Raw genomic sequence first — 24,041 nt, 5'->3', positions numbered from 1 at the left:
AACAACCAACGGCACAGATTGAATGCAGATGGTTTAACTGAGCCGCGCGGTGGAGTTGGGAGTGACGGGGAATATGAACTTTGTAATACATTAGGTATAGATGTACGTAAAGATTTAAGCATTCAAGAAAGGGGCTTCGGCCGAGTCCAGCGAGCCAACCAGGGAATCGTTACCGACCGGACCCAAAAGCCTCCTTGAAGCTAATGTACAGCGTAGAATGAATATGGCTGGCCTATTGCGCCATCGGGCATAACGCTAATTTTGACACCTGTGGACGTAGTCAAACGGCAGTCGGTTTCGAGTCAGGATGCCTGTCCATGATCACCCCCCGCGGTTCCGGTATCCCCATCCTCCCGCTGCTTAGTGCGGATTAAGCTCGACTGGGCAGCGATCAACATGACGGCTGGAGAATGAGCGTGACATATCCATGTCGGTGCGGCCGTTATGATGGGGGGGGGGGGTCGGGGGACCCGCCATCATTCGACAAAGCCCCTGGCCAGTCTCCATTCATTGAGGCCTGTCAGGCTTGTCACTGTCACCACGTAAATAGCTAAAGCTTGCATTAATGCAGCCATGCTTTGCACGGTCATTTGGGTGACTCGCGCCGACCGTGTCGTGCTCCAATTATTACGTATCAGTTTCAACAACGGGCGCGCAAAATGCTCCGTTGGCGTGGTGTTCCCCTCACGCATTCACGGAGTTGGAGGGCCGTACCGAGTTAGGCCAGCTATCAAATGTACATGTGCCAGTTGCAAGTTGGTATGAACATGAACATGAATATGACACAGTCGAAAACCGCTGTGAAACTGACATTGCAACTCGCATAGCGAGCACGAGACGACGAGGTGCCAGTGGCGCGGTGGACTGCTTGCAGGTGGCAGTGGTCCAATACATGTGACCTTCCAAAGCCGTACAGCTTACGTACTATATTTTGACTTGCCGGGCTATTACTGTACGTGTGTTTAATATCGTCTCAGTTGATACATATTTCACTACCAGGGGCGATGTCTGCCGGCGTATCATGAGCAACGGTCGCCGTTAGACGCCTTGGGTGGTCCAGCACGCGAGACTGACTGGCCATTGCTCTAACTCGGGCAGGCAACTGTTCTACTGGACAGGGTCCATGTCCAAGTGGCGCTTCAGTTTGATTTCAGAGACCTGTCTGCCCCATGGTCAGTGCTGTACGTATCCGTACTTGCATCAAAGATGTTTGGGCCCCGGGGGGCTCATGCAACTCATATGCACGCCTGCATTATCTTTCTCGAACATGAACCAATGTGAATCGAGCAACTGTCGGTAGCCAACAGCTTCCAGCCAGTTTCACGTCTTTCTGCGTCGGCACTCTCAGGGGCAGGCGGGGAGACCGTATGCAGTGTTCGTGGTGCTTCAAGCCCCATGGTTGTGCGTATACCAGACGCACCTCCATGTCGGCCTCGTGGGTTCACATTCAAGCGGTCCACTGGTTCCACAGCCAATGCAAGGACGTTGCTTCAGATTAAATTCTCAGCGTATGTATATCAATGATTGCCATCCTCGCGCGGGGTTTTCCCACCTTGACTCGCCGACTCGAGATCGTGACTCGCCTGCTTGATAGAAGGTGCCTCTTTGCTTGACACTCCTTTCCGGTAAATACATATCAAACCTTGCGCAATGGGCTCCTATTCTCCTACTCTGCGCTCGTCGTACGACTTCATCATATGCGGGTACGTTTGGCTACGCCAAGAAAAGACCGCTGATCTTGGCGCTGGGCTAACACAGCCGTCTTAGTGGTGGTACTGCGGGCTGCGTCGTTGCTGGCAGACTTGCTGAAGATAAAAATGCAAGCATTCTCCTAATCGAGGCTGGTCCTCACAATAGAGATTTAGAGAACACCCACATGGTCGGAGGGTGAGTCGAGTCCACGAGTCCCCTATGGAAAAGAGCAGTGATTTACATTGGACATCTCAGATGGTCCCAGAACTTCGACAAGGAGACTGATTGGAACATTGTCGCTGAGAAAGGCTCTGGCATTGACGGGCGCCAGGTGAAGCTGAGCAGGGGCAAGTTCCTCGGAGGTTCGTCCGGTTGCAATGGAACCCTCGCCATTCGAGGCTCCAAGCAGGACTATGACGACTGGGGCATGCCTGGCTGGAGCGGCGAGGAATTCTTCAACTACATGAAGAAGGTGAGCGACTCCAGTCGAGGACCGTTACGGGCAAGATCCTAGGTGAACAAGGGCATTGCTGACCTTTCCAGGCCGAGTCCTTCAAGTCCAAGCCATGGTTTGAAGCAGCCAAGGACAGCCACGGCTACGATGGCCACCTCGGCGTCGAGCCCTTCGATCTCGCCCCCATCTCCGACCTCCTCATCGAGTCCATGGTGTCAAAGGGCCTGCCCCTCGATCACGACATGTTCTCCCACGGCAATAACCCCCATGGCTGCGGACATGCGCCCCGGACTCACACAGATGGTATCCGCACAACGGGTGCCGACTTTGTCACCAAGAAGAACGCCCGAAACAACATTGAGATTATCACGGATGCCCACGTCGACAAGGCCATCATCGAGGACGACAATGGCAGCCTGCGCGCCACCGGCGTGAGGGCGGTTCTCGCCGACGGCACGGTCGTCGAAGTCAAGGCTGATAAAGAAGTCATCATCAGCGGCGGCGCCTACTGCAGTCCTAACATCCTGAACCGATCTGGCATCGGTGCCAAGAATGAGCTTGAGAAGCACGGCATCACCACCCTCGTTGACGTGCCTGGCGTGGGAAAGAATCTCATGGACCATCTCGTAAGTCACCAAAGCTGACAACTCCGAAGTTCCCCCACTTGCGATCATCGCACCGGTTAGTAACCCAGAATCAGATCGTCTTCATGTTCTATGAGACCGAAAAGACAGGCCTCACGACCGACCATCTCGCGTACCACGGCGACGCCCTCGCCAAGAGCTACCAGCTCTGGAAGGACGAGAAAAAGGGCTTCCTCTCCACTTTTCCCTTTGGCGTCTTCGCCTACGCCCGTCTCGACGACCGCCTCGCCGACTCGGAGATTTGGAATTCGGCACCCCGCGAGGAGGGCCGGGATCCCATGGGCCTGACCCCCAAGCAGCCCAACATTGAGTTCTTCACCACCGAATGCTACGGCGGTCCGAAGCAGTACGCCGACTTCCCCGTGGACAACAAGCACGCGTTCAGCATGATTGCCGAGCTCTTTGGCCCGCGCTCGCGCGGATCGGTGAGCCTGCCGGGCAAGGACCCCAAGACACCCCCCGTCGTGGACACGGGGTATCTGACCGACCCGCTGGGTCTAGATCTCGAGATCCTAGCCGAGGCGTGCCGGCTCGGCAACGAGATCGTCATGGAGGGCAAGGGGACCAAGGACATTGTCAAGGGATCGTGGCCGGCTGACCTGACGCACCACACGTACTCGACCAGGGAGGACTGGAAGCCCTATGTCAAGAAGCATGCGACCACCTGTAAGTCAAACCTCCCGCCGCATTTCTCGAGGGCTCCCGCTCTAACGTCACACGCAGGCTACCACGCCTCGGGGACTTGCGCCATGGGAAAGACGTCTGACCCCATGAGTGTTGTCGACGAGAAGCTCGCTGTGCGGGGCGTCAAGGGCTTGCGCGTCGCGGACTGCAGTATCATGCCCATCTTGCACGGTGGTCATACGCAGATGCCCGCGTACGGTATCGGCGAGAAGGCTGCAGACCTGATCAAGGGGGCTTGGGCTTGAGCGCCCTTTGCATCCCGGTAGGGTGCTTTGACAGCTAGCGGCTGGCCGCGTCCCGAGGGGCCTTTGACGAAGATGTTGCGAGTGTGTCCTGCCATGTGCATTCTCGGAATTTACTGCAGCATTCAAAGCACGTTGATCTCGGCAATCATGAGTAATTCTGAGTGTGAATTGTGAAGTACGCGTTTCTGCGACATGAGGTTGGCTGCTGGTGAAAGAATTGTCGAATTTCTTCCGAGCTTCTCTCCCGATAATCGTAGGGAGATTTGAGAAATAGCGTGCAACTTTGATCGAAGATAGTCAAGGGCTGAGGTTGATACAGAGAGTTCAAGTTGATGGATCAATGTCGAGGGCGTTGCTTCGGTCAAGGAAGGGTCAAGGGGTACATAGTCTGTAGGGTAGTTGTGAACCCTCTGGTTGCCCCTGCATGCTCTGTGCCCCGCCCATCCATCCATCCATCGTCGCCTTGAAATTTTGACACTCATATCAAACAGACCTCGACTCAAACCCACACTCACTGTCTTTGTACTATACACACCTACGGAACGCTACGGCACGGCCGCTCTTTCTCAATCACAATGGACAGTAGCATGGTGCCGGCCGTTGGCGACAGCAAGTCAACCCAGTAAGGACCACTGTACTGGACAAACCTTAAAGGTTATACGTACTACGTACTCACATGCTTCTAGCCCATTGAAGCTCTTCGACATTGCCAGATCCCAAGATCGCTTCCTCACAGCATGTGCACCCATGGTGCGCTACTCCAAACTCGCCTTCCGCCAGACGGTGCACCATTACGGCACCGACTTGTCCTGGACACCCATGATTCTCGCAAAGGAGTTCAACAGATCCTCCTTTGCGCGCGATGGCGACTTGACCATCAACACGGCCGGTCCGCAGCCGCCCACCATCCTGCAGTTCGGCGCCAACAACCCGCGCGAGCTCGCGAGGGCCAGTCTCCTGGCCATCCCCTGGGTTAATGGCGTCGACCTCAACTGTGGATGCCCCCAGAGCTGGGCGTGCGCTGAGACGCTGGGTGCTGCCTTGATGAACCAGCGGGAGCTCGTCAGGGACATGGTGCTCGAGACGCGAAGCACGCTGGCAGACGGTGGCTGGCATGTTGGCATAGACAAGGACAAGGAGAGCGCCACGGGAAGGAGCGTCAGCGTCAAGATCCGCATTCACGACGACCTTAGGTGCGTGTGCACGCAGCGTCGTGGGCAAACTCACAGGGCTGATCGCGAGTAACTAGGAGAACCATGGACTGGGTCGATGCTGTCATCGGGGACCCCAACAACAGGAACGTGGATTGGATCACGATCCATCCGCGCACGCGAAGCACCCCTTCCACGACGCCCATCCGAGAGGACGCCCTGGCTATCCTGGCGGAGAAGTACAGCCCCATCTTGCCAGTCCTCCTCTCGGGCGATGTCTTCGACGCCCGCGCACTGCCATTCCAGGCATCCACGCCCGCCACGCACGACACGTTGACGCTGAATGACATCCTGCCCCGAGACAAGACTGGCGGCCCAAAGCCCAGCAACACCAACATCGCAGGCTTTATGTCGGCCCGCGGTCTCCTGTCCAACCCAGCTCTCTTCGGCGGACACGCGACCTGCCCCTGGGAGGCGGTCGAGTATTTCATGAACAGAGTCGCCAGGGCCCCGATCCCTTTCAAGCTTACGCTTCATCACGTCCACGAAATGGTCTCGCCCGGCATGGGCAAGGACAAGACGGCTCTCCTCGATCGCAAGGAGCGCGCACAGCTCAATCGTCTCACAAACATGTTTGACCTCGTCGACTTTCTCGACGCCAAAATAGAGGAGAAGACGGGCCAAAAGGGCATTCACCGCGACCTGTGAAACATACATGCATTCATTTCTTTCATGACCGACCGTACGGCACGGCAATATTCTACAAACCCGCCAGGACACCCTGGATCCCAACCGTGCCCGAGTCATCTCGCCGTTGCACAAAGGCCCGAAAATCGGCCTTGGTCAGCTTACCCCTGGCCGCGACGCCCGTGCCAGCCGCACCCGCCAGCGTCCTCGCCTTCTCCCTCAACGCTTCCGGCCCGACGATGAACAGCGAGCCTATCTCCGTGAGCAGCTCCACGGCCGCGGCCACGTCCTTGAGCAGCGGCCAGTCGCGCATCGTGGCGGCGTACTTGGCAATGTCCTGGGTGACCATGAGACCACCCGTGGCGTTGACCTGGAACTTCTTAAAATGCTCGAGCAGGAGCTTCAGCACGGCGAGTGCGATTTCGGAAAAGAACTTTTCGGCGTTTGGCCCGTCAATGGCTGCGGACGCCTGGCGGTGCGCAAGGGAGAGGAAAGTGCATATCCCCTGGCACGTCTGGGTCTGCAGCGACTCCAGCTCGCCGTCTCGCGGTCGGAAATCCTGCTTCTTTTGTGTGCCGAGAGACTTGGCGACCCAGTTGGCAATGACGTCGACCGAGACCCGGATGACCATGTTGGTCTTCTTCTCAATCGCGTCAATGGCCATCTTCTTCTGCGCCTCCATATTCCGCCGCACCGTGGCGCTCGGCTCGGCGAGACGGATCAGCACCGTCGTGATGAACCGGTCCATGATGGCGGTGATCGTGATGGCGGGACGCAGCGCGGGGAGATGGGACAGGTCGGGCTCCGTCTTGGAATTCTCCAGCATCGTGGCGGCGTAGTGCGCCGCGTCGAGCGCCGTCTGGATGTACACCTCTCCCATGCTGGCCAGGAGGAGCTGGAGCAGGATGTTGACGTCTTTGGGTGTTTCTGTCGGCGTGCCTAGCTCGAGTGTGCGCTGCACACTCTCTGCAAGCCACTTGAGCATGCGCTTCGCATTCGCAATGCTCAGTGTTCCGTCCTCTTCAGACACCTCAATCTCGTTCTTGTTCTCCTTATCCTTGATACCAGCGACGCGCAACATGATGGCCTTTTGCGTAGGCGTCAGTTCTGACGAGTCTAGTTTCTCAATGTACGCGTCCTTGGCAGAGGACATGAGCTGTGACCCCTGTTGTGCCAACGACGCCATGAAGCCGGCCGGCCCCCTCTTTTTGCGGGAGTGATAGATTGTGAACTTGAACAGGAGGGAGCTGTACATCTCTTCCAGACTCTTCTTCTCCCGCTCAATGTAGGAGTTGCCCACGAGGTAGGGCACAAACAGCTCCTCCATCTGCTGGTCGAGTGTCTGGGAGATCTGCGCCGAGCATGGCTCCGGATGCTCGGTGAGACCGTGGGTCTTGAGATCTTCCACCAACGAACTGATATAGGCGCGAGACGCGTGCAGTGATCGAAGGAAGGCTAATGAGGATATGGTGTCGGCCTTGTCGAGAACCATCTCCAATCGCTGCTGCACCGACTGCTGAAAGACGCGCTGAATGAACTTGGTGAGGACAATTTCGTAATACGGGAACGCTCGCTTGATGATAAAAGACTCCTCCTGCATGACAATCTTGACTTCGTCGACCAGAGACTGCAACGAGGGCTCGACCCCGGGGGGCTCTGCGTCGGGATCCGCCAGCTGATCCCACGTCTCACCGTCCGTCATGACCTCGTCGTTTGTCAACTGATCCCGGTCGATGAAGAACTGGTGCTGGTTGACAAACGTGGCGATGACGCTGGCGCCATTGTTGAAGTCATGCAGCACCCGCGCGCACTCCATCATGTCCTCAAAATTCTGTCTCTTGTAGCTGCCGTTGAATTGCTGCAGCAAATCCTGCTCAAGCGTCTCGCAGAACTTCTCCAGCGCTTCGCGCGTGTTGTGTGTTTTCCCGTTGCCTTGTCCGTGACCGTTCGCGCCTTGGCCCGCCCCGCCCGTCTGCTGCCGTCCACCTTGATGCCACGAACTGGGTTCCAGGCGCTGGCTGATCCGCATCAGCTGTCGAGCAATCACGGCGCAGCGAATCTTGTTCTCCGAGCCTCCCAGCCTCTGCACATCTGTCAGGAGGTTCAGGTTTCCCGTCTCGCTGACCTCGTTCCAGCACTGGATCAGGAATATGGCGTCGAGGGCCCTCTGTCTCTTCTTGTCCAGATCCTCCAGCTTCTCGCCAATCTGCACCGCGACATTGCCCCCACCGTCGGATCGACCGTTCGGCTCGTTCATGTCGGCGCTTCCGGACTGCAACGTGATATCCAACGCTTCGAACGAGCTCATGCTCTGGTCCAGCTTCTTCCCCAGCGTATCGAGCGTCTGGTCATGCTGAATCTCCGCGCGACGAACTTGGGTCAAGAGCTCCGTCTCCTTCGTCTGCAGCTCCTCCCCCAGCGAAGCCAGCTGCGCCTGCGCATTCTCAAATGTCCGGATCAGGGGTTTTGGATCAAACGCCGCACTGGCCGCAGGGACCGATCGGCGACTCTCGGGAATCGCGCTGTCGGCAAGACTGTCGACAAAGTCACGGACGACGAAGTCCTGATTCGAGAAGTTGTCGAGGGTGAAGTCGGGACCCTTGGGGAAGAGCGTCTTTGCGCCAGAGCTGGAGCGCTCCATGGTGGCGATGGTCGGCTTGTCAGTCACATACGCGTCGCTACATGGGCGCGAGCGTCGTCTGGCTGCACCGTTTAGAACGTCGTAATGTCGGGTTGGCCGTGCTCGAGCTGTAGTTGGAGACTGTACCGTCACTGTGGCTGCGAGGGGCGCGAGCTGGGCATTCCAGGCCCGGAGACCTCCTGCGCCTCGCTGCGCCACGACGCGTCGATCTGTGCAGCCCAACTCTTTCTTGTGGAGACGGAAGCGTCGTCACTCTTTCGAAGCAAAAGCGTCAGCTCAATCCGGTGACCTTTCACTCGGGGAGCTGTTCGTATAATTGTCCACTCGTTCTTCCACAACTTCTTCTCGAACAACTCATCCCGCCAGCATAAACAATCGACCCTCGCTTACCCGAAACAAGCCAGAACCGGCCGCAACACCGACTCAATGCCTTTGAACTACACGGATACCAAGGCCTATAGGGCTGATGAGAAAGTCCAACATGGCCAATTGACAGATCGCCAAAAACGCCATATCATAAAGGTATGGTTGCGCCCCCAGCAACGAACAACCCCATCTAACAGCTCCCCAGAACAGCCTGCCAGCACCGGCCGAGAATCGACAACCGACCTCCACGCTCAGCGCGAAGCCCGAGAGAAGGTCGCGGCTGGGCATTCGCAAGTTCACGATGCACCAGATCCACGTCCTCATCTTCGCTTGCATGCACGGCCTGTTTTCTCTCTACATCCGCATCCGCCAGGTCATCAATGTCGTGAGCTATCAGCTCTCCTCGGTGCTCTACTACCACCACGCCACGCCCCAATACATCCAGAAGGATGTCTCCCGGCTCAACAAGCTGCCGAAGCACTTGAGCGCCATCTTGAAGTCGGACAACAGGCGGGCGGCGGTGGACTTGGACCGCCTGGTTGACGAGACGGCCGAGCTGGCGACATGGTGCGCCTGTGCCGAGATTCCTCAGCTGTCGGTGTACGAGAAGACAGGTCTGCTGAAGAAGCACATGCCCAGGGTGTACGAGGCTGTCACCCAGAAACTTGCATTCTACTACGGCGGTGACCACCCGTCGCTGTCGGTGACGTCGCCTCACCGAGACTCGTACTCGTCGCCTTCTCTGGACAACAGCCTGGGTCACCTGAAGCTGCACCTCATCTCGGAGCAGGACGGCAGGGAATCCGTCGTCGATCTGACGCGCACGCTCGCCGAGATGTCACAAAAAGGGAAACTGTCGCCCAAGGACATCTCCATGGAGCTCATCGACAATGAGCTGTCAGAGGGTATCATGGCGGAGCCTGACCTGCTCATTCTGTTCGGCCCCACCGTACAGCTCTCGAGCTACCCCCCCTGGCAAATTCGTCTGACGGAGATCTTCTGCCTCAAGGACAACGAGACCTTTGGCTACCAAGTGTTCCTCAAGGCGCTGCGCAACTATGCCAGTGCGCAAATGCGTCGCGGAAAATGAGTATGGACCGTTGCCAGGACATGGATGGATTGGCCCTGCTTCTGCTTCTGCGCCCTGTTCTTCGCTTTCCTTCAAGTTGGAGATACCCAGAATATCAACCCTTCCATAGCGTCATCTCTCTCTTCGTGTTGTCCCACCTGTATACCGGCCCCGAGCCTACATTGTAGTTGTAATAATTTTCCGTGCCACCCTTCACCATGGCTCTCCGAAACGTGATGTTGATCCTCCCGCCATCCTCGGCATTCTTCCCTGTTCGCTTGGGAATCGAATGCAGCCACTTCGACTGTGTTGTTCCGCGCATGAGGATCATGTCCCCGCTGGCGAGGGGCAGTTTGAGTGGTTTTCCGGCTTTGTCCTCCTCGCCAGGGGGATATGGTTTATGCTTCAACATGAAGTCGCGCCTTGCGCCGAGGGAAAAAGAGGCGATGGCCGGATCCAGTCCCAGGAATCTTTCGTCATCGCTGTGATAGGAGATGCTGTCGGCCCCGGAGGCGTAGTAGTTGACCAAGCAAAAGTTGAACTTGCAGCCTGTCGCTGCTTCAGTGGATAGACGGAGATCCTCGAGACATTTTGGTATAGGCCTTGGTGGAATTGCATCGTACTTTTTATCCGACACCTTGACACCACTACTGGAGTCTATGGGCACTCCTATTTCGTTGAAAATAGATGTGTCATCCAGGCCAAAAACAGTCGTCCATCTGTTGTTGGTCAGCATGCCCCCCTCTGCGCTCGCCTTTGTGAACAAACCTGGGCGTTTTGATGTGCGTTGAATTTCCGCTCCTGTTGATATCGTATTCGACACGATAAAAAGGAAGCTCCTGTCTCAGGAACTTGAAGAGATCTTTGGCGAGGTAAGATGGGATGTACGGCTCAAAGTAGAGCAAGTCAAGATCAGGCTGGTCATTGATGACCTTGCCAGGTCGTGCTGGTAAGCTAGCTATTTCCTTGCTCACAGATAACGAGAGATCAGTAATTGGATGGGGATAGGCTGGGTGCATAGACTTGAGCCCATCACTAGAAAGAGGTTCTGGACCATTGGTGTCTGTCCGAGGCTTCTTTGGCGTGGTGCCAAAGAAGGCATCCAATGTCCTCTTCTCAGGCATGTCTTTGGGCCTGCTATGAATCCATCCTGTCTGCGCCAGTGTTGTAGCTGGACAAGTCTCATGTCCCATCTGCGAGCTGCGGGCGTACCTGGAGCCTTGCAGGCTTTGCAGCTTTGAGTCGTGACATCACCTAGGTACGATCCACCAACACTATCACAGTTCCTCAGCCTTGCATTTCACGTAACGTACACAACCAGTGGCGTCTACAATCAGCAAAAAAGTAGTAATATGGATGGAATGGAACGGCCTGGCGTCCGTGCACCACGGAATACAACATTGACTCCTGGGAGCACACGCGCGTGAGACAGGCACAGACGAATGTTACAACACACGGTTGAGGACATGTGGCCTTCACTCCAAGCTTCATAGCCACTCCACCTAGTCTGGCGACTTTAACCAGAGACGTCTTGCTGATTTGGGATTCGGAGCCTGGAGGATGGGATTGTTTGGGCAAGCATGCCATTGCCAAGAGAAGCTGCCGAAACAGAAGGTGAGTTAGTGGACAGTGGAGCACTGGAGACCCCTGGTCGATGGACCCCGAAACGCCTGGGCACTCCATTATCGATATGGTCGATCGTGGAAGGCCCGGGAGTCTTGCCGTGCGGTCGCTGGGGAATTACCTGCGCAAGCAAGGCTCTGGGCACAGGAAGTCGTATGTCTGGAAGTGCCCGAGGACAAGCATTGGGTCTAGTCGCATTATTTCGAGACGTTCGGAATCGGAGCGTCAGGAACGGGCAAGTCATGTACTGTCTCCGTGTCCCTTACGCGGCTGGATCAAGTTGGATGGAGGGGCGTCTCCTCTCCTGTATGCTGGGCGGGAGCGGTGGGCGGCGCCGCTCGTTATTGGCGGACGCAGGGAGGAGGCAAAGGCCAAGGGGACACTTGTTCACTCCAGGACATCCACCCCCACTAATTCATCCTGAGCTCCGGCGAAGGCAAAGACAGCTGGCCGTATTACAAAACCAACACTACCCAGTATCATTCTTCCTCTTCCGTCCTTCCCTCTTGTCCATCATCTCCTGTCCATCAACTTCACAATCGTCGTCTTTAGTAAAGTTTTTCGTTCTTGGACAATCGCCTATCATGCAGCACAAGCGTCTTGCCTGGGCCTTCCTGGCCGCTGCCGCCGCCGGCTTCGCCAGCGCCGAGGACTCGGATGTTGCCCAGCTCACAAAGGACACCTTTGACGACTTTGTCAAGTCCAATGACCTTGTGCTTGCCGAGTGTAAGTTTTCTCTTGCATGCCTGGATCTCCATCAGCTCACATAATCTCAGTCTTCGCCCCGTGGTGCGGTCACTGCAAGGCCCTCGCCCCCGAGTACGAGGAGGCTGCCACGTCGCTGAAGGAGAAGGACATCAGGCTCGCCAAGGTCGACTGCACCGAAGAGGCCGACCTCTGCAAGTCTTATGGTGTCGAGGGCTACCCTACCCTCAAGGTCTTCCGCGGCCCTGACAACATCGCCCCCTACACGGGCCAGCGCAAAGCTCCCGCCATCACCTCCTACATGGTGAAGCAGTCCCTGCCTGCTGTCTCTACCTTGACCAAGGAGACTCTCGAGGACTTCAAGACTGCCGACAAGGTCGTCCTTGTGGCCTATGTCGCCGCCGACGACAAGGCCTCCAACGAGACCTTCACCAAGGTGGCCGAGTCTCTCCGTGAGACCTACCTCTTTGGCGGTGTCGCTGACGCTTCGCTCGCCGAGGCCGAGGGTGTCAAGGCACCCGCCATTGTTCTCTACAAGGCCTTCGACGAGGGCAAGAACACCTTCACCGAGAAGTTCGAGGAGGAGGCCATCAAGACCTTCGCGAAGACTTCGGCCACTCCCCTCGTTGGTGAGGTTGGCCCCGAGACCTACGCTGACTACATGTCGGCTGGTATCCCCCTGGCCTATATCTTCGCCGAAACGCCCGAGGAGCGCGAGTCTCTTGGAAAGGCTCTCCGTCCCATTGCCGAGACTTACAAGGGCAAGATCAACTTCGCCACTATTGACGCCAAGTCGTTCGGCGCCCACGCCGGCAACTTGAACCTCAAGACTGACAAGTTCCCCGCCTTCGCCATTCAGGACACCGAGAAGAACCTCAAGTTCCCCTTTGACCAGGAGGCTGAGATCACCTTTGATGCCATCAAGAAGTTCACCGAGGAATACACCTCTGGCAAGCTGGAGCCCAGCATCAAGTCTGAGCCCATCCCCGAGACCCAGGAGGGTGTCACCGTCGTTGTCGCCAAGAACTACGAACAGATTGTCCTCGACGATAACAAGGACGTTCTCGTCGAGTTCTACGCTCCGTGGTGCGGTCACTGCAAGGCTCTCGCCCCCAAGTACGACGATCTCGCTGCCCAGTACGCTGCCTCTGAGTTCAAGGACAAGGTCGTGATCGCAAAGGTGGACGCTACCGCCAACGACGTCCCTGATGAGATCTCTGGCTTCCCCACAATCAAGCTCTTCCCCGCTGGTGGCAAGGGCTCTCCTGTCACATACAAGGGCTCCCGTACCGTCGAAGACCTCATCAAGTTCGTTGAGGAGAACGGCAAGCACAAGGCTGGCATCTCACCCGCGGCCGAAGCTGCTGCTCCCGCCGCCTCGGAGAATGCCGAGGAGAAGGAGGATGCCAAGGATGAGCTGTAGAGCGACCTTTGCGAATGTATGTACGTTGTGCGCGCTGAAACAAATACAGCAGCGGAGGACTAAATCATGGCTTTTGATGACTTACGGGCGCTGGTTCATGGATGTCCCCATAAAGGGGATTTTACAGTTGACAATGATATCCTTTACGATCACGATGCCATATGCCTATGTGTCTGATGCGCTGAACGTTTTGTTGACACTGATCCTCACCCTGATGCCGCAAGGGCAGCTCCAAGAACAGATGGCCTGAATCACTGGCAGATTATCTGACTGCACCTGACCCTGAACATGTCCATCCCACGGCTAGTGATACATGTATGTTTCGCGATTTTGCTCAAAACTTTGCTCCATTGTCACTGAATGCTTTCCTTCAAGCCATCCCTCGCAAGTGCCAGCTATTTCTTTTTCTCTTGTAGGCGGGTCTCGAGGTTCTGGACGTAGTTCGTGAGGCGAGTGACGGAGGCTTGCAGGGTCTGCGGAAAGGTCAGCGATGCGCTTGAGTGCAACGAGGTTCGAGAGAAATGCCCATCAACAATGGATCATGGGTGTCTCCATCAGCCTCGGTGGTGCACGTACGTAGATGTCCTCGGTCAACAGGTCGTTCGAGGCCTTATACTCTCCCACGAGGTAGGAATAGACAGCGCTGCCAGAGAGGACAGTTCCGAAGAGGAATCCGAAGAGACTTGTCTGTTAGCAATGGTATTCCAACTCGTCAGTCCACTGGGACAAGTTACCCTCCGCGAAAAGCACCCATGGGTCGCCTCGCAGGCAATGGCGCAGCATCCGCCATCCTCCTCGCCGACGTGTGGAACGTACGCGCGCCGCCGCGCAGCAGTGTTCTCGAGGCTCCAATCATCTTTTCTGTGGGCTGATTTGACTTGATGTTAGTACAAGGGAGAGGGATGACGTGCCGGATGAAGTGGGAAGACGACCACCAGTTGAGCGCGAGCTGTCTGCGGCAGGTCGGGAGATCGTGGGTGAAATGACGATGGAGACAGTCTGATTGGTCGCGTTTCCGACGTCATCTCCACCACAGCTTTGTCCGAGCAGGCACCTTTTGTAAGCATCCGCGTTCTTCGACTCTGCATTACCTGATCAGTCCGTCTCATCAAGCAGCATGAACAACTTTGGTGTCTTTGAGGTCGCGAGCGCAAAGACCACCAACGCCCCGGGTTGGGCTTACGTGCCTGACACGGGGCATCGACCGACGCCGACCCTTGCGCCGACGAACCGAAAACGAGCGAGGAACACTGCTCCAGGCCCGAGTCTGGGGGACTTGACAGCCCGGCAGGAAGCGAGGCTGCGTAAAGAAGTCGATGCCTTGATGAACGATGGGAATAGAGATAACACAATTCCTCTACCGGGGAAACGATGTACGTGCTCTGGGAAGCTGGGTTTTCCAGGACAGGACGACTGACACGATGCAGCACAGGGCAAGACTAGCGCGACGAGGAAGATCCTGCAGTCGCAAAAAACATTTGCGAATCACCTTGACGATTTCCATGCCATGCAGCAGGCTGAGGCCACGGCAGCCGCCACAGCGGCAAGCAGCAAGCGAGGCTCGACCCTGAAGAATCAAATCGACATGGACACGTCCATGACCGACGCACCCACAGTTACAAAGCCACATTCGCCGATCCTCAAACCTCTTCTTACGCCTTTCCCACCTCCTCACCCTGGCGACGACGATCCGCTGCTCATGTCACGAGTGCCATCCGTTCCGTCGGACGAAGAAATCCGAGCTCTGTTATCACATCCGCCTTTGACGTACCTTGAAGCCAGGGGTACCTGGAACGGCAACGATGCGGGGAAACCACCCATACGAGTATTTTGTGAGGTTTGTGGGTATTGGGGTCGGGTGAGGTGTATGAAATGCGGCACCCGCGTTTGTGCGCTCGACTGCCTGGAGACGCACCGGGAAGAATGTGTCACACGATATGGTCTGTGAAAGGGAAAGGCGCAGGCGTTCTCGATGTTAATGATACCCTTTTATATTGGCGTTTTGCATGCGGTCCGAGGCGGAGGACATTATGAATATTTGGCTTGCATTGTTTCCGCTGGCAAGGCGCAATCGTTTCGCATGAGGCCAGAATCTTTAGGGAGACCGATGCTTTTGAGCAACCTAAACTGGAGATGTCTATATCATAGTCCAATCGCTGGGTAGAAATAAAGCGTACTGCATCACCAGGCAGTGTGAGTTGCACGACAGACAAGTGTCCCGAGACTCGAGTCCTGTTGACCCCACTTGGCGTGTGCCCCTCCATCCCCTCCATCAGGCAGGCCAGCCTGAAGTGTGACTGTTTTCGAACTTTTCGATCGCAAGATCTGTTAGTCTTTCACAGCGCTCTATTTCATCATGGCGTCCGAACAAGTCGATCCTCCCAAGCCGGCAGAGGGCGCACCTGCGCAGGACCTTCCAGTCCGACAGGACAAGCCCAAGAAGGAGAAGGCGCCCAAGGCCAAGGGCAAGCCTGGAGTCGAGGTTGGCAACTCGCCCTCCCTACGCAACCCCGAGAAGAGGACGCTCTGAATTAACACGCTGAAAGCTTTTTGAACTGCCCGAATACATCCAACACCGCCTCGACGTCTTCAACCGTATCAAGGAGCGAGCCGACGCCGAGATTGCAGCCAAGCCGCGCGAGGAGATCACCATCGCACTGCCCAATGGCAAGGAGGAAAAGGGCACTGCTTGGGAGACGACCCCGGGAAGTATTGCCAGGAACCTCTCCAAATCGTTGTTCGAACGCACTGTCATCTCTACTGTCGACGGCGAACTCTGGGACCTGACCAGGCCATTGGAGAAGAGCTGCAAGCTGGAGCTGCTCGACTTTGAGCACCCTGAGGGTGAGTTGGCTCTTTCCGTCAGACATCCGGGGAGATAGTACTGACAGGCGTAGCGAAGAAGGTTTTCTGGCACTCGTCGGCTCACGTTCTCGGTGAGGCCTGCGAGAGGCGCTTCGGGTGCTACCTCTGCAATGGCCCTCCAACCACTGAGCCCCCTGGCTTCTACTACGATATGGCGAACATGGGAGAGTACGGCTGTCTTGTTGACGTGTATTTGAACTCACGCTGACGTTTTTGCAGCAAAGTTGTTGCCGACGAGGACAAGAAGGCACTGGAGACCATTGCCAACTCCATCGTCAAAGATAAGCAGCCCTTCGAGCGTCTCGAGATGACCAAAGACGAGCTCCTCGAGATGTTCAAGTACAGCAAATACAAGGAGTACTTCATCAACCAGCGTGTTCCCGACGGCACCAAGAGCACTGTATATCGCTGTGGTCCCCTGATCGATCTGTGCCGTGGTCCCCATGTGCCCACCACTGGCAACATCAAGGCGTTCTCCGTCCTCAAGAACTCGGCTGCGTACTGGCTCGGAAATAGCGACAACGAATCTGTGCAGCGTATCTCTGGTATCTCGTTTCCTGACAAGAAGGCGCTCGAGGAGTACAAGACGTTCCTCGCCGAGGCTGCGAAGCGCAATCACCGCAAGATCGGCCAAGATCAGAAGCTCTTCTTCTTCGATGAAATGTCGCCGGGCTCTACATTCTGGCTACCCCACGGCACCCGTATCTACAACACTCTGCTCAAGCTCATGCAAGAGCAATACGCGAAACGGGGCTTCCAAGAGGTCATGTCGCCCAACATGTACAAGTCGGATCTCTGGAAGACCTCGGGCCACTGGGGCCACTATGCCGAGAACATGTTCACTTTCGAAGTCGAGAAGGAGACCTACGGCTTGAAGCCTATGAACTGCCCTGGCCACTGTAGGATCTTTGCACACTCCGACATCACATACAAGGACCTGCCGTGGCGCATGGCCGACTTTGGTGTCTTGCACCGAAACGAGTTCTCTGGAGCTCTGTCGGGTCTGACCCGTGTGCGTCGTTTCCAGCAGGACGACGCTCACATTTTCTGCACAGTGGAGCAGATTCGCCAAGAGATCGGGGGCGCTTTCGACTTTCTGTACGCAGTCTATGGTCTCTTTGGCTTCGAGTTCAAGCTGAAGCTCTCCACTCGCCCAGAAAAGTACATTGGCGACATTGGAGTCTGGAACATGGCCGAGGACAAGCTGCGACAGGCTCTGGACTCATTCGTGGAGAAGATTGGCAGCAAGTGGGAGGAGAACCCTGGTGATGGTGCTTTCTATGGCCCCAAGATTGACATTACAGTGTACGATGCGTTGAAGCGCGAGTTCCAGTGCGGTACCATCCAGCTTGACTTCAACCTCCCCAACCGGTTCAAGCTTCGTTACCTTGCTTCCAAGGATGAGGTGCTGTCCGAAAGCGCAGTCAAGGACCCGGAATTGCCCGCGGGATACGGTCGTCCGGTGATGATTCACCGTGCGGTCCTGGGTTCGTTTGAGCGCATGATTGGCATCCTGACAGAGCACTTTGCCGGCAAGTGGCCCTTCTGGCTGAGCCCCCGCCAGGTCATGGTCGTCCCCGTGATGCCAAAGATGAACGACTATGCGCTGGAGGTCCAGAAGATCTTCAGTGACAAGGGCATCTTCATCGACGCCGACACAAGCGCCAACACGCTGCAGAAGAAGATCCGTACAGCACAGCTGGAACAGTACAATTACATCTTTGGTAAGTGACCACGCCTAGTCGGAAGGAAGCGCTGCTAACGTGGAATGAAATAGTTGTCGGCGCAGAAGAGGAGAACGCCCGCACAGTCAACATTCGCAACCGTGACGACCAAGCCACCCAGAAGCTGGGCGAGATGATTGCCATTCAAGATGCTCTTGATGGCATGCTCAAGCTCAAGGAAGAGAGGCGTCTGGGGAACAAATTTTAAGGACTAACTTGCGAGAAAAGAAAGGTAGAGATATGCTGGGAGGCGTTGAATGTAGAGACGAAGAACAAGCATGTGAGCCATGCCACTTAGAAACGTCCAGCTCTGGGAATTTGAGAAGTGAGAAGAGCAACATTTGATTGTAGGCGCTACGGTGAAGATTTGCAACTGGTATTCTCATGAGTGTGTGGTGCGTGTTGTAGCAGAATGGACGCGCGCAGTAGTCTGCAGTCGTCTCAAAAGCGACCACATCTGATTAGAAGCACGTGGCTACATATAAATGCTGGAGATCGCATAGGCCGACACTCCTACAGAGACAAATGAGTAACTCGTGAACCTTTTCCCGTGAATCGAAGATGCTGACAACTTCCTCTTCTTGCCTTGCTGTTCAGTGGCCACTGCCTGTTTGGGGCGGTGGAGGAGGATGGACCAACCGCGTCTCCCCACGCTGCCTGGCATTTCGGTCTCCGCGTTCCGGGCACGAATGTACGTATGGACGTACTCTGAAGAAAAACAATTGAAGAAATAGAGGAGCTCGGTTCTGTGACTCGAACATGCAGCTCAGCACGGAACGGGCCAGCGTGCGCGGGAGGAGGGCACAAGTGTGGGTGTGATCGGTTGATTACTTCTTCACCACCCTCAAAGGCAGGCCCATCAATGTACGTGGCCGTCGGTCAAAATGCGAAGCGGGACAGTGGATTGCCGTTCCGAATTTATCTCGGGCATAGAGGTTGTCCAGGCACCACTTGACTGTGGCGAACACGCGCTCGCGGCCAATCTCATGGTCGATTACGGCCTCTTGCTGTGCTCTCAAGCAGTCTTGGCCATGCATCACTGCGTGAGCGGTGAACTGCCTGTCCTCGAAGACATCCATCCTGCAAATTACTTTTGTGATTGGCGCGAATTCGTCTCCGCTGCCGCGTGTCTCAGTGATGGTCAGGTCGGACATAATGGTAATGAGCCAATATGGGCGACGCGAGGAGGATGCATCATGCACTCCTGCAGGCGTGACCAAATGTGTGGCACGGTTCACGGATGTCGATTCGTGTCGACAGAAGGATGGCTGACAGCCTAAAGAGCCAAGACAGCAGAAAGGAAGGGTTGTCGTGTCCAGTTGTCTGTCTCGTACTATCAATGATTAGTGACTCAGGTTAGTGCTACTAGACTAGACTAGCTTAGTAAGTAATAATTGACGATGTTCTGCCGTGGGGGTTCGCAGAAGAATGCAAAGGTCCTCGGAAGATTCATGAAGGCCAACGAATTGAACCTAAATAGCTGGGGCAAGGGAGACCGTAACGCGCACTGTGCTGGCGGGTGTGATTGACCGTTGTTTGTCTTCCAATCTGAAATCTCCCGGTTGTCTTTGCGGTGTTATTGACTGTTAGGGCCTACTCAGACGACTGACCCTTGGTCATAGGCTCCAATACGTGACCGAGGCCAGCGTCTGCGCAGCACGCGAGAATTGTCAGTTTCGCAGATACCGTACTCACTCGACAAAGTCGCTAGCGCTGGTAAATAAAATCTGGCCACCTATGGTATAGTACTGTGGTTATCCGCCTCCATGTATGCGAAGGTACGAATCTCTGAACAGCCCTATGCGGCCCTTAGGTTTGATACTGTTCACAGGCTGCAGTTCTTGCTCAATATTGGCACCACTCCTAACAGGGTTATTGCCTAGCCAGACACACTAGTCTAACACTAGCGACTTTGTCGAGTGAGTACGGTACCTTGTGCTGTATGTACCGCAGGCAGATGTTGAGGCTGGCACAATGCGTTGGACCCCCGCGCCGATCCAGGCTCTTTCCCAATCGAGTACAAACTCGGTCTCCCAGAAGAAGGAACGTTGGACTGAACGGACCTTGCCGCCCCTTCCGCCAACCATCAGCCAGCCACTGCTGTAATAGTGCTTCTTGAGCCTCGAGGCTTTTGAGGCTTTTGAGCTCTTAACGAGTCAACGAAGGGTCAGAGCTCCACTTATTACAATCCCGCGGCACCAGCTCCTCCAACGGGGTCTAACACACTCTCTTTCCGCTTCAATATCTCTACGTTCTTCAGTCACCGCCCCTATATCTCCTTCACTTCACCTCGCCTGCAAAGGCGACATCTAGAGATCGTGCGCTGATGCTATACGTGTATCTTGATCGCCAAGCACCGGCCACGACGTTCGGGTCGCGTTCGACCTTCACCAATTACCACCTACGTCCGACAGCTGATCAGTTGACCACAAGTCCACTTCGCTTCGGCAAGTTCACCCGCTGGCAGGCCCAAGACACGACGAGCTCTAGATCCGCGCCCCTCAGTCACAGCCCAAGAAGACACGACATCTGCTACGTCGTCGCACCTCGGCTCGCAGTCTGCAGAACGTTGGGCGCCGAAGCTGGTCAGCGAGCGCTGACACCAGCGATTCGAGCACATGACAGACAGAACGCCGCACTATCTCACCGCTTCATGCTTTGATGCACGGAAACTCGATTCAGGAGCTTTTTGCGGCATGACCAGCGTGCCGAGATAGCTGGGCTGTGGATCATGCCGCACAAGAAACCTCGCACAAAATCATATCGGTCCGTTGGCGGGCATACTCCTTACAACTTCGAAATCGACGGGCAAAATGGGAGCCTCATGCCTTCTAGCTACTGTGGACATGTGTCGAATTTAGGAAGCGAGCATGAAGATGCACCGCTCGAGCAAAATAGGCACGACTATGACTATGGCAACGAGGAGAGCGAACTTGAGGAAGTCCAACCGAGGACCGTCCACCACTTTGATCAGCATCAAGCCGATTCGCAAATGAACCTCCATGGCCAGCTTGATACAGCAGAGGAAGTCGAGATCCAAACTATGAATGGCGCCGATCCATCGGACGACACACCCATGACGGACTCAAACCCCGTTGGTAGTACACTCTGGCTTGACTATCTACACAGCGCTGATGGCCCATATGTCCCAGACCTGTCGTTTGCCTATCAATCTTTTGACTCCGCTGGAAGCTCGGATGATCATTCGCAAATGGCAGGCGGACTGGTGAGCGAGAGTGGAGAAGAAGGTGATGATAATGATGATGACGATGAAGAAGAAGGGGAAACTGTCTCCCAGGCTACTATGCGTTTTGCAGCGAACGGGACGCAGGGGCACTCGTTCACGCATTGGTCTTCGCCATTTTCCAACATGGTCGCTGCAGGCACGACGCAGACATCCCCAAGTTCGGTCGTTACTGATGCAACGCTAACTGAAATGTTCCCAGTCGCCTTTAATCCATCAACCAGCGCCGGAAATTATGTTTCCCCAGCTTCAGCGACACACAATGCGGCCGTCTTTCACGCCGAAGCCGAGGAGCCTATTGGCCAGGAGCAATTGCCGACGGTGCTGAGTCCGCACGTCCCGACTATGCTAGGATCGGTCAACATGGGATTGGCAGAGTTCTTGGACCGATGGGCCAATCCAGGGGTTCCCGCCCCCCAAGCTACGCGGCCAGATCGTTTCCACTTGCTTCTCGAAACTTCAAAACAGCTGAACAAAGTCAGACGCGTTCATCTAAAAGGGGACTGCTGCGATTTCCAAGGAATCAACTGGCGCGCACTGGGTGTGACCCGCCAGCTTGCCCGGACAAGAAGAGCGAGGACGTTTCAGAACTATACGAGCTGGCCTGGTTCGGATGACTATCCCTCGGGTGCTTCTGTACGGCCACGGCCTAGCCCAACACTGCTAAGGGGTGAGGATACATTCTTTCATGGCACGTGTGGCCTCGCTTCGGGGAGCTATTTCCGGTTTCGAGAGATGCACATACGACACGATACCAGCCTTGCGCATTTTCAGTTGCGCAGCTCGCTGGCCAGCCCTTTTCGTTCACAAATATACTACACCAGCCTCTTGGGCATTTCCAAAGTTGACCCCGTCACGGGGAATCACGGACGTTCCCTGCAATGGACTGATTTTCCTGTGTTCGGCCGCGCCGTCACCACTCTTGGGGCGAATCAGGATGTTCTTGTTGCTGGAAGTTTTACCGGAGAGTACATCATCTCGTCTCTGCACAGTACAGACGTCAACAATTTTACAAAGGGCACTATTACGGAAGCGGCGTCTGGTATCACGAATCACTTGCAGGTACACAAACAGCGCAGTACGTCCAACGCAGTCGCTTCCATATGCAGCAACGACAACGGCTTCAGAGTGCTGGACCTGGAGACCCAACAGTTCGTGTCCGAATCTGGCTACGGTTTCGCCCTGAACTGTTCCGCTGTATCTCCCGACTGTCGTCTTCGCGTCGTGGTGGGCGACTCCAAAAATGTCATCATTGCCAACGCGGAGACCGGAGACACGGAGGTCTTGCTGAAGGGCCACAACGACTTCGGCTTCGCGTGTGACTGGTCCGACGACGGCCGCTATCTGGCCACAGGCTTCCAAGACAAGACAGTCAAGATCTGGGATCCGCGCAAGTGGAAGGACGGTAATGGCACAAGCACGCCGCTGCAGCATCTTCGGACCGATCTCGCCGGGGCCAGGGGTCTGAAGTTCTCGCCTCTCGGAAGCGGCGAGTCCGTCCTCGCCGCAGCTGAAGAGGCCGACCTTGTACATGTCTACAGCACACACGCCTTTGGCAGGGAAACGCACCACGCCGACACCCGGCAGACCTTTAGTGTCTTTGGTGAGCTAGGGGGCGTTGACTTTGCAGAAGGCGGCCAGGAGCTAAATGTTCTTGTGGCAGATTCCGAAACGGGGGGCATTCTGCAATTGGAACGATGCGGTACACGGAGAGACTTCACGGATGCGATACCACTGTTTTGATAGCGATGTTTTGACTACGACTGGAGGCACCAGCTGCCATGATTATGACGTTTACGAGAGAGCGGGACATGCATGGGACGATACGTACCAGAGACATGGCATTGGGCATTTTTTGGAATAGGGAGTTGACAACATGCGGCACGAGGGTTCCTGGCTAGCCAGAACAAGAAAGGCCCATAACAGCGCCACGAATGTATGGGTTTGGTGGGCTTTCGCGTGAAATACGAGTCATACGGTGAGCTCATGGGCTGTTCTTACATTGCGAACACGGGCTCGGCTCGCCCTTACGTGGAGCAGCCAACGTGTGGGCGATCCAATGTTAGTCAAGCGTCCCTTGCCCAGGAAAATGCGAGATTTCCTCAGATGACATGTCTTACGTGGATCCTGTCCGAGGTTCAACACAATTTTCAGTCTTGATGACGGTGACAAGCATTACGTACTAGACTGATTTGGAGTATCAGCCCGCTGCTGGGCAGCTTGATCGCAGAGTGCTCCGACAAATCAGCGCGCCTCGGTCTTCCTGATCTAGCTCTGTTCCACGACGCCAAGGAATGCTGTGATAGCCATCGGCCAGGCAACACGTGAGATTCTGACTAAGGCTCGTGGACATTGGATATGAGGTCAAACTACGTCGTCCAAGCGGTGAATCAAGAGCTGCTCAAGTCACGGAGCGAACAATGGACAAGCAGCAAGCATACGTACGAACTTATCCATGTAAATACGTCGTTCCATAATAAACACTAATAAATTACAGCAGTTGTGCGAATCATGCTTCACGGCATCCCAGGAAATACGACTGCCCTCCGAGTCCACCCAAATCACGCGGACCATGCTTTGGAGATATGCAGAAAAAAATGTACCCAGAAAAGAGTAAGAATGGACCCTCAAGCCCTTGCGATTGTACCTCGCCGCCGCACTCTATCCCCAATGATGCGCAAGACCGACGGAATCAGCAGCACCGGAAGAGAGGCGGCGATGATCGTGGTTCTGAATATACTCATACCTGCATGAGCGGATGGGTGACCGGGAGGCTTTTGGGACCGGAATGCCAGCATTGATTGCCACTCCCAGTGCGTTAGGA

The 24,041-nt window shown here is 55.6% G+C and overlaps 9 protein-coding genes across 9 annotated transcripts; 6 read left to right on the top strand and 3 right to left on the bottom strand.

The window, feature by feature from the left end:
• Positions 1 to 1,650: 1,650 nt before the first annotated feature.
• Positions 1,651 to 3,719, top strand: J7T54_006223 (GMC oxidoreductase; the record flags this gene model as incomplete). Its single annotated transcript, XM_051505146.1, has 6 exons — positions 1,651 to 1,703; positions 1,768 to 1,887; positions 1,948 to 2,164; positions 2,236 to 2,772; positions 2,847 to 3,456; positions 3,514 to 3,719. 6 exons carry the CDS (start codon positions 1,651 to 1,653, stop codon positions 3,717 to 3,719), a joined length of 1,743 nt encoding a protein of 580 aa, XP_051366740.1.
• A 747-nt stretch (positions 3,720 to 4,466) lies between these two features.
• J7T54_006222 (tRNA-dihydrouridine(20a/20b) synthase [NAD(P)+]-like protein) lies at positions 4,467 to 5,578 on the top strand (the record flags this gene model as incomplete). Its single annotated transcript, XM_051505136.1, has 2 exons — positions 4,467 to 4,912; positions 4,969 to 5,578. The coding sequence occupies 2 exons, from the start codon at positions 4,467 to 4,469 to the stop codon at positions 5,576 to 5,578; spliced, it is 1,056 nt and encodes a 351-aa protein (XP_051366739.1).
• Positions 5,579 to 5,630: 52 nt separating this feature from the next.
• On the bottom strand, positions 5,631 to 8,198 carry J7T54_006221 (Exocyst complex component-like protein; the record flags this gene model as incomplete). Its single annotated transcript, XM_051505125.1, has 1 exon — positions 5,631 to 8,198. One exon carries the CDS (start codon positions 8,196 to 8,198, stop codon positions 5,631 to 5,633), a length of 2,568 nt encoding a protein of 855 aa, XP_051366738.1.
• Positions 8,199 to 8,624: 426 nt separating this feature from the next.
• On the top strand, positions 8,625 to 9,654 carry J7T54_006220 (undecaprenyl pyrophosphate synthase-like protein; the record flags this gene model as incomplete). Its single annotated transcript, XM_051505114.1, has 2 exons — positions 8,625 to 8,720; positions 8,770 to 9,654. 2 exons carry the CDS (start codon positions 8,625 to 8,627, stop codon positions 9,652 to 9,654), a joined length of 981 nt encoding a protein of 326 aa, XP_051366737.1.
• Positions 9,655 to 9,748: 94 nt separating this feature from the next.
• J7T54_006219 (Alpha-ketoglutarate-dependent dioxygenase alkB-like protein) lies at positions 9,749 to 10,757 on the bottom strand (the record flags this gene model as incomplete). The annotated part of the gene is made up of 2 exons (XM_051505103.1): positions 9,749 to 10,352; positions 10,402 to 10,757. 2 exons carry the CDS (start codon positions 10,755 to 10,757, stop codon positions 9,749 to 9,751), a joined length of 960 nt encoding a protein of 319 aa, XP_051366736.1.
• Positions 10,758 to 11,840: 1,083 nt separating this feature from the next.
• Positions 11,841 to 13,384, top strand: J7T54_006218 (Protein disulfide-isomerase-like protein; the record flags this gene model as incomplete). Its single annotated transcript, XM_051505092.1, has 2 exons — positions 11,841 to 11,982; positions 12,033 to 13,384. The coding sequence occupies 2 exons, from the start codon at positions 11,841 to 11,843 to the stop codon at positions 13,382 to 13,384; spliced, it is 1,494 nt and encodes a 497-aa protein (XP_051366735.1).
• Positions 13,385 to 13,779: 395 nt separating this feature from the next.
• On the bottom strand, positions 13,780 to 14,240 carry J7T54_006217 (uncharacterized protein; the record flags this gene model as incomplete). The annotated part of the gene is made up of 3 exons (XM_051505081.1): positions 13,780 to 13,857; positions 13,961 to 14,066; positions 14,119 to 14,240. 3 exons carry the CDS (start codon positions 14,238 to 14,240, stop codon positions 13,780 to 13,782), a joined length of 306 nt encoding a protein of 101 aa, XP_051366734.1.
• A 261-nt stretch (positions 14,241 to 14,501) lies between these two features.
• J7T54_006216 (threonyl-tRNA synthetase) lies at positions 14,502 to 18,181 on the top strand (the record flags this gene model as incomplete). The annotated part of the gene is made up of 7 exons (XM_051505071.1): positions 14,502 to 14,757; positions 14,812 to 15,216; positions 15,727 to 15,866; positions 15,931 to 16,228; positions 16,282 to 16,417; positions 16,469 to 17,973; positions 18,027 to 18,181. The coding sequence occupies 7 exons, from the start codon at positions 14,502 to 14,504 to the stop codon at positions 18,179 to 18,181; spliced, it is 2,895 nt and encodes a 964-aa protein (XP_051366733.1).
• A 3,771-nt stretch (positions 18,182 to 21,952) lies between these two features.
• J7T54_006215 (WD domain) lies at positions 21,953 to 22,960 on the top strand (the record flags this gene model as incomplete). Its single annotated transcript, XM_051505060.1, has 1 exon — positions 21,953 to 22,960. One exon carries the CDS (start codon positions 21,953 to 21,955, stop codon positions 22,958 to 22,960), a length of 1,008 nt encoding a protein of 335 aa, XP_051366732.1.
• Between the last annotated feature and the right edge of the window lie 1,081 nt (positions 22,961 to 24,041).

The sequence above is a fragment of the Emericellopsis cladophorae genome (assembly GCF_022114955.1).
Source record: "Emericellopsis cladophorae strain MUM 19.33 chromosome Unknown NODE_1_length_1489480_cov_119_871856, whole genome shotgun sequence".
NCBI classification, from domain to species: Eukaryota; Fungi; Ascomycota; class Sordariomycetes; order Hypocreales; family Bionectriaceae; genus Emericellopsis; species Emericellopsis cladophorae.
The sequence above is the reverse complement of the archived record's forward strand: the minus strand, read 5'-3'. Positions and strand labels throughout refer to the sequence as shown.